The sequence below is a fragment of the Panthera pardus genome, unplaced genomic scaffold (genome assembly GCF_024362965.1).
Source record: "Panthera pardus isolate Hobbes unplaced genomic scaffold, ASM2436296v1 HiC_scaffold_25, whole genome shotgun sequence".
NCBI lineage: Eukaryota > Metazoa > Chordata > Mammalia > Carnivora > Felidae > Panthera > Panthera pardus.
In genome coordinates this window covers 86922062-86938144 of record NW_026526821.1, presented here as the reverse complement: position 1 = coordinate 86938144, position 16083 = coordinate 86922062, and the positions used below count along the sequence as shown (strand labels likewise).

The following is a 16083-nucleotide window of genomic DNA, read 5'->3' as shown; positions in this document are numbered from 1 at the left end:
TTGAACTTGACAGAGGTGAAGCTTTTCAAAATATAGCCCCATTGGTCTTAGGTATAGTCTTGCCAGAAGCCAAAGGTAGAAAAGATGACTGCTTAAAAGTATCTGTGACTGGATTCTAGGACAGCCTGAGGTGTGGAACAGTGAATCAGAGGACATGTCAGTTCAATTAGACAGTCTTTTTGATGAGCTTTTATCCACAGAGTGTGCAAGTTTGGCTGACCTTTTCACTGAAGGGACTATTTGAAGGCTGAACCCAGCCTTCCTGCTAGTTCAGCATTGTCTCTGCATCACCAGGAATTCCTGAATCCCCCTTTCTTTCCTCTTCATTGAAGGCATGAAGTCCACATGTTTTTGTGATTGGTGGCAGACATCTGACAAGTGGATTAAAGCTTAATGCTGGAGACCCAAGGTGGGGACCTCCCTGGAACTCCATGGTTCATGAGGATCCACTAGAGCACTGGCCCCCTAGTATTGCAATGATTGCTTTATGAACTGTCCCTGCCTCAACTACATTGTGGGCCTTTTGAGAGCAGGGATTGGGAATCATATCCTTTGGTGTCGCCATGCCAGAAATAGGAAACAAAATGATCCTTTAAGGGCCTGGCTTCTTCGAAGAATATGAAGCCTGGGCCTTGGGCTTTTGCTATTTGCTGTTTTCCATTCCCCACCTTCCTACCAGGCCCCCTTGCATGTGTTCATCTTCATTTGGAGGAGGGGAGGGAATCATGGCGAAGTGAAAAGAGAGACCAGGCTCTGGAACCAGATGGGTTCAAACTATCCTCTGCCCTTCAATAGCTCTGTAGCCCTGATCAGGCCACCCCATTTCCTGGAGCCTCAATTTCCTCACCTGAAATCGAGGAAGATGAGCCCTTCACTGCAGTGTCAATGAGAAGGGCCAAGCACAACTGTGCCTATTTGGCTTTAATAGCCCGAATTCTGTTGATTGAATAATGTCTTCCTTCAATATCTAACTCAGAACTTCGGTATATATATATATATATATAATATGAGAGAGAGAGAGAGATCGTCATTTCAGAGGTGGTCTGAAAGTATGTGTTCAATGCTTGTTATTCTATCTATCTATCTATCTACATTTGTATTCACATTTCACTATGACTGTAGGCCTCTAGCAGGCAGGGGCCAAATCTCATTTCTTTTGGAAATCTTTCCTCTCATGCCCAATTTCAGTTCATGCTCATTCTTGGGCACCAATAGATACTGTACAAATAATTGTGCTTGTCTAGCGAGGGGCAATGGGACTGATTTCAAGCGGTGAGAAAAAATACTGGGTCCATTCATTCCACAGCAGCACAATTTCTAGATGATAGAAAAATGGAAAAAAGTGCCTACCAACCATTAGGTCTGAGGCCCTTTACTAAAAGGCTTTTAAAATTCACTGGACTTTGCTAGGAAAAGATGCATCAGGGATGCTCAGAAATGAGCACTTCTTAGACCCGTAGCAGTCAGGAGATTAAAGGGTTCTTCCAGCCAAGGGGGTTTCCAGAGATGGATAGAGAGAGACTTTACCATTTCTCTCCTTCCTCCTTCTCCTCTTCTTCTTTTAAACTATTTTTGTCCTAAATGGTCACAGCAGTTGATACCTAATGTAAAACTTGGGAAATTCAGAACCGTATGAAGAAGCTGATGATAAGCTTCACCCATAATCCCACCATGCAGAGCTGTGAGCTTTCTCTTTATCTGAACAGACCAGGCAGGGTGTGGTCCAGCCCCTTGTTCAGCAGTCTCCATTTACTTAGCAAAGTAACCACAGCAAAGCCATGACCGGCTCCTCCCTCCCTTCTGGAAGTCTCAAGGATCGGTGAGTTTGGGTTCTGACTTGGTCTAAGGCTTGGAGCAAATGGTGTGCTGTGGGGCTGGGGGTCTAGGGCTTTACAGGGCTGGGACCACCCCAGGGGAGTCCATGCCCATGGTGGTGGTGGGGGGGGTGGGTAGCTGGAAGTGATCGCTTGCAGCATCTTTCCATTTTGGGCCCAGGGTGCTCAGACTGTCTGTTCCTGTTTGATACCTCCTGCTGAAGGGGCAGGAGACAGGCACCCACCTCTCTTAGGTGGACAGGCACCCACCTCTCTTCACATGGAGCTCAAACAGCTTCTAACAAAAGGTCAGACAACTTGGGCATCTGTTACTTTCCTTCTAGACCTTCTGTTCCTTTTAGAGCAGTTAGGAATGACCCATAGAAATGTGATTTTATACTTGAGTGATTACAAACACCTGGTGTCCGGTGGGACAGTGAGGAAAATGACTTGTGACAGAGAGCATCTTTTGTGATTTGCAGTCCCCAGCTGCTCTGCTAGGAGGATGAAACCCTAGGCAGAGTCTCTGCCAAGTAGGGGTCAAGGGTGTGAGGATACAAACTGGGGATACTGAGAGGGAGCCTCAGGGCTCCCCTGAGCACAGAATCAAGGGTCCTGGGATGGGGGCAGGAGAAGGGCTGCTAGAGGGCAGAGGTGAGAGAGACAGATAAGGGGGCAGGGCTGAATTGTGGAGAGCCAAGGGGATTGTGGCTGGTGGTATGTGGTGCATATTGCTTTCTCCTCTGTCTCCCCATAATCAGTGTTATAATGTGGAATTGGATTTGTTAAAGAGTTGTGGTCAATTGCTAGAATTCTGCTTCAAAATAGGTAGGAAGAATGGCTGCCAGAGGGGGCCCAGCCATTTGGGTTGTACAACAAAAGAACATTTTGTTTTAAAGGAGGTGATCTGGGCACTAGGGAGCCTGCCATATGTGCTTCTGTTAACACTAGGCACCTTACCATGAAATAGGCTGCTTAGGGCTCTGTTTCCCCACACTGTCCATGAGCTCCCCTAGGGCCTAGAGCCTCTCTTACCTCTGGTACCCCAGGACCTGGACAGTGCTGCTTTGCTGAACTGGCCGAACTTCCAAAGTACCGTTAATTGAGTTTTGGTTCAACTAACATTCATTCAGCATCTGACTGGCACCACGTCTTGTGGCAACATTGGAAACAGAGAAATGCCAAAGACACAGGCCCTGCCTGCTGAGGAGCTCATGGTAATAGTCTGTTGCTGTCTATTGTAAGTGGAACAAAAGAGGTGAGGAAAGATGATGGGAGAGCCTAAGGGACAGGGGTGTGGCGGGGAGGCTTCCAGGAGGAAAGGACAAAGAGCTGAAGAGGAGAGTTGAAGGGAGAAGGCAAAGAGGAAAGAGTTCTCCAGGGAGAGATCAGCACGGACAAAGGCATAGAGTTGGGAACCAGCCTGGTGCCTTCTAGGTCCTGGGCACAGTCTCTGAGCACCCATGAGAGGCAGGGAGGGTGGGGGCAGGCACTGAGAGATTCATGGGGCTTTGTGTGCTGGCTAAAAGCCTGGATCTTATCATCTCTCTTCAGAGAGTTGTCAGACCGGGGTCCCTTGAGGTCCATTCAGGGTGGCAGCCCTGCCCCAATTGCTAGACCCTTCTGAGTGGCCCTGGCATCACACCTTTTTCTCATTAAGACTTGTTGATATGGTGCCTGTCCTGGCCCTGCTCAGCCTGACTGTACAGTCAGAGATCTGATAGTTTTGGTACCGCAGGGGAATATTTTGCAACATTTGCCTATGATATCTTTCAGGCCTATTTTCATTTTAATCAGGGGATAATACTACAACCTATGGAATGAAACTCTGATAGTGGAATTTCAACACCAACAGAGATTAGGATGGGAATTATTATTTCCAGGGTCCACTTATCTGGGGGAAAGATGTCTGTCTTCTTACATGAATGACACAGGTCACTTCTGGGGGCAAAATATTAGTTTTCTCAGTGGATACAATTAATAGCTCAGACTCTGAAAATCCAAATCTTAGCAGGTTATGGCCACTAAGGTATACCTCATATCTCATACCCTGTGGCATGGGCTGCTGGGGATGGGGAAGAAGCTTGTGCTTTGGATAAGAGAACTTACGAGCCTGCAGGATTGGTACTTATGGGACATCAATGGCCACCTGTAAAAGAATAGCAAAGGAGCACCTGGGTGGCTCAGTCAATTAAGCATTTGACTCTTGGTTTTGGATCAGGTCATGATCTCATGGTTAGTGGGTTCAAGCCCCGCATCAGGCTCTGTACTGACAGTGTGGAGCCTGCTTGGGATTCTCTATATCCCTTTCTCCCTGCCCCTCCCCCGCTCTCTCCCTCCCCCTCTCTCTCTCAAAAATAAACAAACTTAAAAAAAAAAAAAAAGAATAGCATCCAGAGTTGTCAGCAAGCCCTGCCCTAGAGCTAGACAGCCCTAGAAGGGAGGGTCCCTTCCATGTTGGTAGATGTTGGACAGAAGCAGCATCAGGTGGTGGCCATGGCCCTGTTCTGCCTAAAAATAAAACTAGTGGGAAGAGGACCCCAGCTGGCAGTTGGACATGCAGAGCATAGAGAATAGATTATGGAAGCAACTGCCAGGTCCCTAACTAGAGCCGTGAGCATCAAGACTGGGCTCAGGGGCCATCACAGTACTGAACTGCTGAGCCCAGGGTACCCCGGCCGGGCTGAGAAGGAAGCTGTGCCTCAGCGGGCATGCAGTGTCCCGGACTCCCTCAGGCACACAGTAACTACCAAGATGCAATCTCCCTGTCCCTCAGTGGTAAGTCAAGTCTTCCCAGATGCTCCGCTGTGGGCAGTACTGGGTCAGGGATGGAGCTGAGCTGGCCAGTGAGGCAGGACAGTCAGGGACTGGGCCTGGGGCCATGGTGGGAATAGGAGTTGGTGTCTGGGATGCTGCCATCTCTGGGGGAGACAAGCATCCTTGCTCTGAGCAACAAGTGAACAAGTGAACATTGCCCGAGTGAAATGGAAAACTATGTGTTTTTTGAAGACCTTGATCCCCAGGATTTTTGGAGTAGTAACTCATCCTTGTTTGTAAGACTTTCAAAACTTTCCATTCCTCCTTCAGGGGTATTTCATGACCAGTTCCCCAGGCATCAGCTGGGGGCTTCTCTTCCCCATGAATTCTCAGTGAAATTGTCTTGAATCCACCAATTCATAGCCTGTGCACCTCCAAAACGCTTCCACTTTCCTGGGGTGTGATAGTCTTCAGGCTTCTCCTGCTTCTTTGGCTGTGCCCAAAATTCTCTCATACCCAAGTCTGTGAGTTGAGTAGCTGTTAGTGAAGTATTGGGGGGTGTGAGGAAGGGGTCATATGCCTTCCAGCCCAGCAGCCCGTGACCCCTCTGGGCTCATTCGAGAGTTCCACATTGTCCCTCCACTGTGTAGAGCAACTTCTCTCCCCTGTTCCTTGAAGCCAACACTCAGCAAAGAGATTTTCCAATTCCTCTCTTTGAAAGGAGTTTTGATCCCATTTGTCAAGATAATGAAGATTTCTTTACTTCTTTTCATAGGTATAATTTGCTTTTAAACTAAAATTTCATTTCTACTTCATTTTAAAGAATTTCTTAACAGTCCTTAAAATAAATCAGCACCTAATGGTGTTACAAAAACAGGATGAGGAGTCCTGGTGGTGCAGACAAGACCCTGATATTTGTTGTTTGTGTTTTTCAGCTTCCACCCAGATGTTTGAAATCCTGTAGATGTGGTTGGAGTCCCTGAGAACGAAGCAGGGTGCACGGACCGAGCACTGAGAAGCAGCAGCCTGGGACAAGGTTGGTCCAGCCTCCAGGTAATTTGTCAGCAGTTTTTGGTGGTGACAGGGAGTGAGGCAGGCTTTTTGGTTGAGGTCATCTCACCAGGATGAGCTTCCAGTTTCCCAAGTCATTGCCACGAACTCCCCCTGTCCTGCTGACTCGAGAGCTCCCATGAACTCTGAAGGACTTTAGTGGTCATTAGTGCAATCCCCTTGGAAGAGGCAGAAGCCCCTCTACAGAATCCTGTAGTCACGGAGCTCCAAGGAGAGAGACACCACCTGACAAAGTAGCCTGTCCCATCTTCCTGTTCCTGAGGAGCTTCTGCTGGTACAAAGTTTCCCCTTGTATCCTCAGCTAAAATCTGCCCACCTAATTCTGGCCCTGGAGTCTCTAAGGAATCAGTTTCCTCCCTCTTCCACATGGCAGCCTAACAGACATCTGGGGACAACTGGGGTGGAGGAATGCAGGATCTGGAGCCAGAGACAGTCCTGGTTGAAATCCTGACCTCACTGTTATCTGTGTGATCTCAGGCAAGTTAGTTAACCTCTCTGCAATTCACTTTCTTTATCTGTAAAACTGTGACAATAACATCTGTCCTATGGAAGCGTCCTGGGAATGAAAATGAACCATAAATAGAAGTTACCTGGTGCTGTCCTGTCACCAATTCTCTGATGCAAATGGGGTGTCCTACAATTCAGCTCAGTTCTGACACTACACTGAGTTAAAGGGCACACAGGTTAACTACCACAAGTAAAGGGCAAGGTCACCAATAAAATTGCCCACACTTGAGGCACCTTGGTGGCTCAGTTAGTTAAGCATTTGACTTCGGTTCAGGTCATGGTCTCACGGTTCTTGAGTTCAAGCCCTGCTGTCGGGCTCTCTGCTGTCAGCACAGAGCCTGCCTCAGATCCTCTGTCTCCCTCTCTCTCTGCCCCTCCTCTGCCACTGTACTTCTGACTTACTTGGGTATAAATTTGAGGGTTCCCATGCTCCCTCTTTAGTCTCTAATTCACTGTAACAACTCACAGAACTCACTATAATTGTGATTACAGTTTTACTACAAAGGATTCAACTCAGGAACAGTGAAATAGAAGCAATGCATAAGGCAGAACATGGGGAGGGTGGGGGATTGGTGCAGAGCATCCGTGCCCCCTCCTTGTAGAATCTGGGTGTCTCACCATCCCAGCATACCAATCAGGAAGCTCCTCTAAGCCTTGCTGTCCAGAGATTTTTAATAGGGGGCACCACTGGGGACGGGGGCTTTATTAGTACTAGGCATAGTTGTTTAAATCATCTGCCACTTGATTGAACTCCATCCCCTTCCCCTCCTGTCCTCCATGGTTGGGAATGGGGCTGAAGTTCCAACCCTCTAATCATGTGCTTGGTCCTTCTTGCTGGCCAGTCCCTCCCTTGAAACATCTAAGGGCCTGCCATAAGTCACCTCATTAGCATAAATTCAGGTTTGATGAGATGGACTCATTATGAATAACAAAAGACCCTCTTAATGTTTTTTGGATATTTTAGAAATCTCAAGGCTTTTTGAAGCTCTGTGCCAGGAACTGGGGACAAAGGCCAGATACATTCTTTATGATGTCACACCTGGCCCAACAAGCGCTTGCCTCTGATGGTCACCATCCTGCTTATCCTCTTTTTTTGTGATCTCCAGGTTGACATGTTCCCACTATCTGGTCAGAGAACGACTCAATCTCATCAGTCTTTTTCTGGATGTTCTTTTTGTTAATATAGCTCAAGATTGAGTTAGTTTTTTGGACTACAACATATAATTACAGTACTTGATATGCACCTGTTTACAGTTGAATCATAAGCCTCTCATTACTTGAGTTCCTAATGCTGTAATGATTCTAGCCCCAAACGACACATAATAAGAGCAAATGCTTAAGAGCACTCGATATACACCAGGTGCTGTTTTAAGTTCTTTACATACATTAACTCATCTAGATCCTCAAAACAGCCTAAAGAGGTGGTTAAATAGTTCCAATCCCCATTTTGTATATGGGGAAACTGAGGCACAGGGAGGTTAGGTAACTTGCCCAACAAGATCACATAGCTAATAAGTGGCACAGTTAAGACTGGAACTCATCACGTTCTTATTCCAGAGTCCATGCTTAAAAAAAAAAAAAAAAAGATTTTAGTTTTAAGTAATCTCTACACCCAATGTGGGGCTCAAACTTGTAACTCCAAGATCAAGAGTCACCTACTCCAACTGAGCCAGCCAGGCACCCCTAGAGTCCCTGATTTTAACCACTAAGCCACACTGCACTTAAATTTGGTCACCTATGTAACATTTTAGAAGGAAAAGAAGGAGCACAAAAGAATGCCTCTGGTTCACAAAGTCAAAGAGTGGTTTTTTCTGCCCCCTGTTGTCATGGTGAGAGAGTCAGGGCTTCCATTTTCTAACCCAGTCCCATTGGAGCATCTCTGGAGTAACCTTCTGGGATGGGCTCTGAGAAGTGAAGGCAGGGCTGGAGGCATGGTGATATGGGCTCCTGTCCAGCAGAACCTGAACTTTTTTGTTCCTCATGCTTCAGGGAGGATAATGCTACTTCAAGCCTTCACAGACCCATTTCTGGGAATGCAGCTACTCCAAGGGGAAGGAAAGAGGGTCAGCCTCTGGTGGGACCTGGAGTCATAAGGAACACAGGGAGCTCATCCCCATGTGCACATCCATTGTACTCATTAGGAGGCTGCTTGTTTTTAAAATAACATCAAAAACTGGGGCTACAAAAATGCCAAAGAGAATTACAAAGGGTGGGGCAGTGCCTCTGGAAAAATGTCTGCAGTGCTGTCTGCCCAGGAGAGTCTGGGTGGTGACTGCATGTCTGCACAGCTCTGATGCACTCCCATTGTCTTTGTCCTTGCAGTCCCTTTTCCTACTGCCCAAGTTGCAGGGATGAGGCTGTCTGAGAGCGTGGTGGAGGTGAAGTAGTCTTAACTCAACCTATGCTCAAGGGATTGACTTGAACCTACAAGGCAAATGTCAATAGGTCATGTGTATTCTTTGCAGATGTTTCTCTTCTGGCATCTGGCTTGAGGGAGAGGCCCCAGGGGGAAGGGGAGAATATGAGGATGCACGAGGAAGGTCTCTTGCTCCGGAAATCCAGATCCTCCATCCTTCTGCTTTTCTATACGAATCTGTCTCTCTCCATATGGTGTGCAGCTGGAAGGAGCTCCAGAGTTCATTCTGTTCACTCCCTCATTTAGAGACAGACAAGAGGAGACCCCAAGCGGGAAATTACTACTTGGCCAAGCCTATGCAGCTAGAGAATGACAGAGGGGGGTGATACTGCAGACTCTGGCTTCTAGTCCATAGCTAATCCCACCAGAAACATCCATGATGGACTCAATCACTTTCTCTACTTAAATGAAGAATCTGGCTTGAATGTTACTAAGTACAACATCAGCCACTCTAGCACTCTGCCAAATCCGTTACAAATCTTTCTTTAGAGAATGCTTTTTGTTTTTTTGGGTATTTTCGCTGCCACTTCTGGAAGATGCCTTCCCCATACTCCATCCCTTGCAGGCAAATAGCTCATCTACAGGACTGGTAGGCATGATGCTGGTTGGGGGAGATCTGATGAGGGCATTTATAAGGAAATGATTAATTAGTGAAAGAATTAAGAGGAGATGTCATGGTTTGGCAAACTTGTAAAAGCGGGTTGTGGTGGCATTTAGAGCACTCTTGCTGTCCCAGGTCAAGTGTATGGTGGCAGGTGGTGACTGGGCTTGGGGGATGGAACCTGGATAGTCATGGGAAGTGGCACCTGGAAATAGTGTTAGAAGATGAGGCTTTGTGCCATCTTTGGCTGGCATGCTAAATGGCCAACACCTGGGATGGATACCTTCCATTACATGGTACAACTATTAACATCTAGCCAGTGGTATTTCAACCCTGGCTGCCTATTGGAATCACCCAGGGAGCTTTTAAAAATCCCGATGTCCAGGTCACACCGCAGACTAATAACATGAAAATCCTTGATATCAGTATTTTTTCAAGTTCCCCAGCAGATTTCAACATGCACCCAAGTTTAAGAACCACTGCTTTAGGCCACAGGTTCAGGCAATAAGCTAAGGGACTCTGCATATGTTCCCTCCCTTAACTTTGCCATTTGCTATTCCCCAAAAGGGGAAAAGGAAGGAAGGAAGGAAGGAAGGAAGGAAGGAAGGAAGGAAGGAAGGGAGGGAGGAAGGGAAAAAATGGAACGAAGGTACGAAGGAAAAATGAAAGAAGAGGGAGAGGAAGAAAGATCACCTGAGTGTTCTGGGCTGATGGGGTGAATTCCCACTTTACCTATTACCTAATGCTTCATCCTACCTGCCCCACTCAGAAACTATAAGGTGGAGGGTAGAGGCCTGACAGAAGATGGAAGAAGTCACATACAGCTCACCGACAACAAGAATATGTTTTACTAGCTGTCAGCAAGGCTTCTTGTGTAATGAGCTGCTGGCTGTCATGAAGGTCAAGGTTTGGGCTAACAGAATGGGCCAAAGGGAAAGAAAAGATCAGGATGAGGAGGCAGGAGTGCTCTGAGGGAACAAGAGAGCATTCCACCTCCTCATGGAATGCAAATGTGAGCCCATGGAGGTAAAGTGAGGGAGGGGCAGGTTAAGGATGAAAGCCAGTGTCCTGATCCCCTGTAATGCTCTTTTGTTGGCATCTCTCTACTCGTGTTCAGAAGCTAATTCTTGCTCGGTTAAGGCCCTCTTGCTGAGAAGGGGATCACAGAACAGGGAGAAGGCTAGAGCTCTGTAAGGCTGGCCTGGGTGTTGAAGGGGCATAACCTTGATTTGAAGGCCTAGTGGTGCTGACACACAAAGGGAGACTGCTGTGGCCAAAGTCCCACAGCTGGGAGGTAGAGGCTGGAACTGTAGAGCCTGCTTCTTCAGAAGGGCTCCAATATAGTAAGAGAAGACATTCCTATATTTGCCCTCAGACCTTAGGAAAAAAAAGCGTGCTTAAAAAGGGGTCCCAGTCCAACTCTCCTAAGGCTGCCCTAGTCCTCATTCGTGGGATCAGGTCTAGATATAGTACTTTAGTAAGTACTAACTCCCAATATATAGGTTTACACTATATAGATATGCATCATAGAAATGCTCCAAAAGATGTGCAGGTCATACACTGGATTCCAAACTGTCCACTTCCACCGGGGTGTTGCTGTTTAAGCCTGGCAGGTTAGTGAGGGAAGGGTGGTGGACGCCTGAGCCTCTGCCATATTTTCGCTTGGTCCGATGATGTGTTAGCGCCCCCTATAGATAGGCAGCTGCCGGCGCACTGCAGTCCAAACCGCTGCTTGGCTTACACCCTACTGGAAATAGCCACCTCCAGCGTGTGAATACAACCGAATCCAGCCCCTCTGTTTTAGAAAACTGTACTACGACTGGGAGCACCCTCTTCTCTTCTCTTTGTAGGCTTCCAGGAGTGGATCGTAAACCCACCAGGAGAATGAGTGAAGAGACCGTCCCAGAGGCTGCCTCCCCCCCACCCCCGCAGGGGCAGCAGTACTTCGACCGCTTTTCTGAGGACGACCCCGAATACTTGCGCCTTCGCGGTCGCGCCGCGGACCTGCGACAGGACTTCAACCTGATGGAGCAGAAGAAGCGCGTCACCATGATCCTGCAGAGCCCGGTGAGCGAGGTCCGCCCCAGGCGGGTGGGAGAGGAGAAGGAGAAGGAGTGGGGGGAGAGGGGAACTCATATTCATTTGGGTGAACCTGAAAGCTATAGAACTCCTACTGGCTCAGCGTCTTAGCAATTTTAAGCCCGTTGACGGGCCTGGCCCTGGATTTAATTCTCTCCCTAGTCACTGGTGGATGGCAAAACCTGGTTTATGTGCAGATGGTTTGGCTTGGTACTGGGAGGAGGTGGGTATGAAAGACAGGAGCCCTGCCTCAGTTTCCAGTCTTCCACCAAAGCTGTAACACTGAACTAACAGGCATATTTGTATAAACCAGAGGCCAGCAGGGGGCGCCATGTGGAAGGCTCGGGCCTCCCATTTTTGAACACCACAAATAACTCACTGTCAGGGCAAGAAGGTTGACACGTATGGGGCAGAGGTGAAGAGGGTCTGGAAGCCCCAGGAGGTGGAGAGAGTGGAGGGTACAGAGAGATATGGGCCGGGCAAGAGAGGGCAAGTCACGATCACCCTACCATGGCCCCAGACTTGAGGTCAGTTGGTACCTGCATGGCATGGACACAGAACTCATCCTTCCATAAGTGGTGCATTGAGAAGAACAAAGCATGGACCTAATGGACCACTGAGTGGGAGGCTGATTCAGGTTGGGTGGTGTGGGGGTGGGGGCAGCAGAGCATTGTGGAATGGGAGGGTGAGGGCACAAGAGCTGCGAAGTCCTCAGGAAACAGCGCATGATCCTAAGGCTTGGGAAGCTCAGGATGGAGCTGGCATCTCCAGGTGCCTGCTGGGATGGGGGTCTGCCTCAGTCCCCATGGGGTTTGGAGGGCCAGGACATGTAGTGGGCTGTGTGGGACCCTGGTTGAGAGCACACAGTGAATGCTCAGACCTCACAGAGGAGCGTTGAGGTAATGGTCCTGAGGTTTGGGTGACAGGTGTCTACGTGAGGAGCCTGGAGGAATATGGCAGGTACTAAAAGCATTGAGATGATGGAAAAACTCCAACTTGTGACTAGGAGAGATGGCAGGTGTGGTAGAAGTGGCAGAGTTAGTACCAACCCAAATTTTGGGGCCTGAATGGATAGGACTCTATTCCCAGGCAAGAAATGAGGACATGAGGAGGTCACGCTTCTTCTGTCGTATTATAGATTCACCAATGCCTGTTTCCTCCTGTGTGTTCCCTGCTGCCACCTGGTGGACAGGCATGTCTTAGTTATGGTCTGAAAAGCCAGGCTTAGAGTCATAGGACATCAGAAATGGAAGCTACAGGGAGGACAGCAAATCCTTCCATATATGAGGAAACTGAGGCCTAGAAGAGCCATAGGCATGCCTACTGGACAGGGACAATAGCACACTTTTTCATTCAGTTCTGCTTTTTAAAATGTCTCAATTACTAAAGTGAAGCCGCCTTAGTCTGATGGTGGTGGGTAGGGGAAGTCCAGGTGGGTGATGGGAAGTGTGTCTTGACTGTCACTTAGACCCAGGAAGGACCTGGAATCTGGATTATGGTTCATAGGGCAAAGGGAACACAGCAGGGGACATCTCCTTTTTGCTTCCCAAACAGCAGTTTGGGGGGGGGGTCTCCTGAGGTACCTGTGGAACCCCCAGTGTTTTCTGGGGCCCGAGGATCCCATGTGTGGCCCTGGCCTAGTTGAGCCAGGGGATAGGGGCGGGCACTTGGAAGAGGGGCCCTCAGTCTCCTGCATGAGACACACTGGGGGGACCAGCGCCTTGGGGCCTGCTTCAGTCTTTCAGGGAGGAGCTGGAAGGCCTCATCCAGGAGCAGATGAAGAAGGGGAACAATTCCTCCAACATCTGGGCCCTGCGGCAGATCGCGGACTTCATGGCCAGCACCTCCCACGCAGTCTTCCCAACATCTTCCATGAGTATGTGGGGAGCTGGGGAGCTGCCAGGAGCAGAGGTGGAGGAAGTGGGGCGGGGAAGAGAGGGTTGGTTGCCAGGCTACGGAGTGAGTGGTGCAACTGGGTTCGCAGACCTGGGGGACCAGCCAAAGAGGTACCTGGCTCTGCTTCTGAGGCTGCTGGATTTAAAGACCCACAGAAGAATTCTTCCTGATGCCCAGAAATAGAATGGGGAGGATGACTTACAGGAAAACCTTTTTCTTGTTCTGCTGGGGGAGGGGACGGGATGACATGGTGTTACTGCTGTGAGAGGCAGGGCAGCCTCTTTGTGACTCTTTCAGTCCCGCTCATAAGTGGATTAGCATGAAGGGAAGAGCTTTGCAGCTCAAAGTCCCTTACATGGCCTCTACTTGAGCGACCAGGAGTGGGGAGTGAGGATTCTGCTCCCTGTTACTCTAGTTACAGGTGCAGAACTGAAGAAAAATCCTTGTGTTCTAGCAGCAGGCCCTGACTCAGGCTGCTCTTTCCTCAGTCTCCTGGAGCCACTCCCCTGCAGATGGGGTCGTGGGGATGAGAGGAGGCCATTGAAGCGAGTGTCTCAGTCTCACACTGGACAGACCAACCTGACTCCCTAGACAAGAGCCACAAACATCCAGAGCTGGGCATGAAACCATTTTCCTAGTCTCTGAAGCTTTGCCCACAACCTTTAAGAAACAAACATTAAAAAATACTTGGGGCACCTGAATGGCTCAGTTAGTTAATTGTCCAACTTCAGCTCAGGTCATGATCTTGCAGTCATGAGTTCGAGCCCCGCATTGGGCTCTGTGCTGACAGCTCAGAGCCTGGAGCCTGCTTCGGATTCTGTGTCTCCCTCTCTCTGTGGCCCTCCCCCACTCACACTTTGTCTCTCTTTCCTTCAAAAATCAATAAACGTTAAAAAAAATTAAAAAAATACTTCCCCTCAACAACATAAATACAGGAATATGACTGAAAATTAGAAAAATAATTCAAGAAAGAGAAATAAAAATCACTGTACTGTGTTCTTACAACCAAGAAATGACTATTATCAATATTTTGGTGTAGCCTTTTTCTCTTAACATAGATAAATTAAGAAAACAAAAATGGAATCACATTATATATGCAAATTTGATAGCTTAACATATCTTGACTAATTTTTCACATAATAAAACATGGTTCTGTAATACAATGTTTGGTGGAGGTATGCATATTCTGTGGCATGGCTGACTATGCCATAGTTCATTTAACCAATTTCCTATTTTTGGACTTTTAGGTTGTTTACAATTTTTTGCTGTTGTGAACAACAATGCAATAAATTCTTCGATTTATTCTATGACTATTTTCTAAAGACAGATTGCTGGAAGTAGAATTGCTGGATTAAAGAATGTGCATGTTTTGAAGATGTTAATGCATAATGCCAAATTTCCCTGGAGAAAGAAAGAACCAATTTGCATTCCCACAAAAAATGCAGTCATGCCCATTTCCTGCACCTTGATCTGTGCATAGTATGTATTATGCCATTCGTTTCATCTTTTTGATTTGATAGGCAATAAATAGCACTTTGTGTTTTAATGTGCATTTATTTAATTACTAATGAGGTTGGATATATTTTCATATACATACTGGGATGATTTTCTTTTTGTAGTAAATTGTAGTACAATTCAGAATTGTATCACATTCTGAATCCGTCAGTACTTTCTTTTGTGTGTTCTGCTTTTGATTACACACTCAGAAACACCTTCCCCATGTTTTATCATCTCATGGGACAAATGCCCTTAATTATTTATTTGTCAAATCCTCAACTATTTGTGCCAGTTTATTCTTAAAAATAACTTTAGAATTTGTCATGTTCTGCAACCCCCCTACCCCCACCCTCCGCCAATCTACCTCAAAAATTCCCTTTTGGGATTTTGGTTGGGATTGTATTGAATGGATTCATTTGGTGAAGAATTTATAAATTTACAATTTTATATTAGAATATAAGTTCCACAGGAGAAAAGATATTTGTATCCTTTGTTCACTGCTGTACCCTAGAGTAGTGTCCTGGACTTAGAAAAGTAGCTGTCACAGACTAGGTGTTTTAAAAATATTTGCATGAATGAATTTTAAGTCTGTTCAGAGATGATGTATGTCTTCTGTTTATTTGCTTTTTTTTTTTTTTTTTTTTACCTTTTTTAATGTCCATCAGAGAAGGTTAGTAGTTCTTTTCATATAGTCCCTACTAATTTCTTATTAAGTGTATCTTGGAAATTTTATGTAACTTTGTTATTTTAAATGATTTTTTTCTCCACTCAATTTTCTTTCTGGTTATAGCTGTCACCAGTAGCTTCTTACCAGAATCTTACCAGTACCAGAAAAGTAGCTTCTTGTTGAACTCTTAAATTCTAATAGTTGCTCAGTTAATTCTCTTGGGTTTTGTATATTAAAAAAAAATCCCATGACCTGCAAATAATGTTCATTTTGAATCCTTCATTTCAACATTTACCCTTTGTTTTCTTTTTCCAGTTTTCTCACTATATTCATTAGAACTCTCAGAACAATGTTTAATAATACATTAGAGAATAATCATTCTTGTCTTGTTTCTGACTTTAATAGAAACCCTTTACCCGAAGAGTTGAGTTTGTGATCATGTTGAGGAAATCTCTTCTTATTCTAGTTCAATATGGGTTCTTCTCAGAAATGGATGTTGAGTTTATAAAATGCATTTTGGGCATTTATTGACTTTCCTTTCTTTGAACTAGTGATGTGATGAATTATATTAATAGATTTATGAATATTGAAGTATTTTTTCGTTCCTGAAATCAATCATTCCTGGTCTTGATGCATTCTTCTGAAAATATTCTTCTAGATTTGATTTGCTAGACTTATTCAGGATTTTGCATATTCATACATGAGATTGGTCAGAAATTCCCTTTTTGTGCAGTCCTCATTTAGTATTGGTATTAAGGCTATAGTTTCATAAGATAAA

The 16083-nt window shown here is 46.4% G+C and overlaps 1 protein-coding gene across 7 annotated transcripts in view; it reads left to right on the top strand.

Annotated features, from left to right (window-relative positions):
• ADD2 (adducin 2) overlaps window positions 1–16083 on the top strand; it is a 123168-nt gene that overhangs the window by 70138 nt on the left and 36947 nt on the right. For 6 of the 7 annotated variants that reach the window (XM_053890783.1, XM_053890784.1, XM_019441181.2 and 3 more), the window contains exons 2-4: window positions 5507–5624; window positions 11017–11242; window positions 12983–13121. In XM_053890783.1, the coding sequence (XP_053746758.1) occupies window positions 11051–11242; window positions 12983–13121 (331 nt within the window). In that variant the 5' untranslated portion in view covers window positions 5507–5624; window positions 11017–11050. The remainder of the gene's footprint in view (window positions 1–5506; window positions 5625–11016; window positions 11243–12982; window positions 13122–16083) is intronic. The other variant, XM_019441188.2, reaches the window with a different exon arrangement.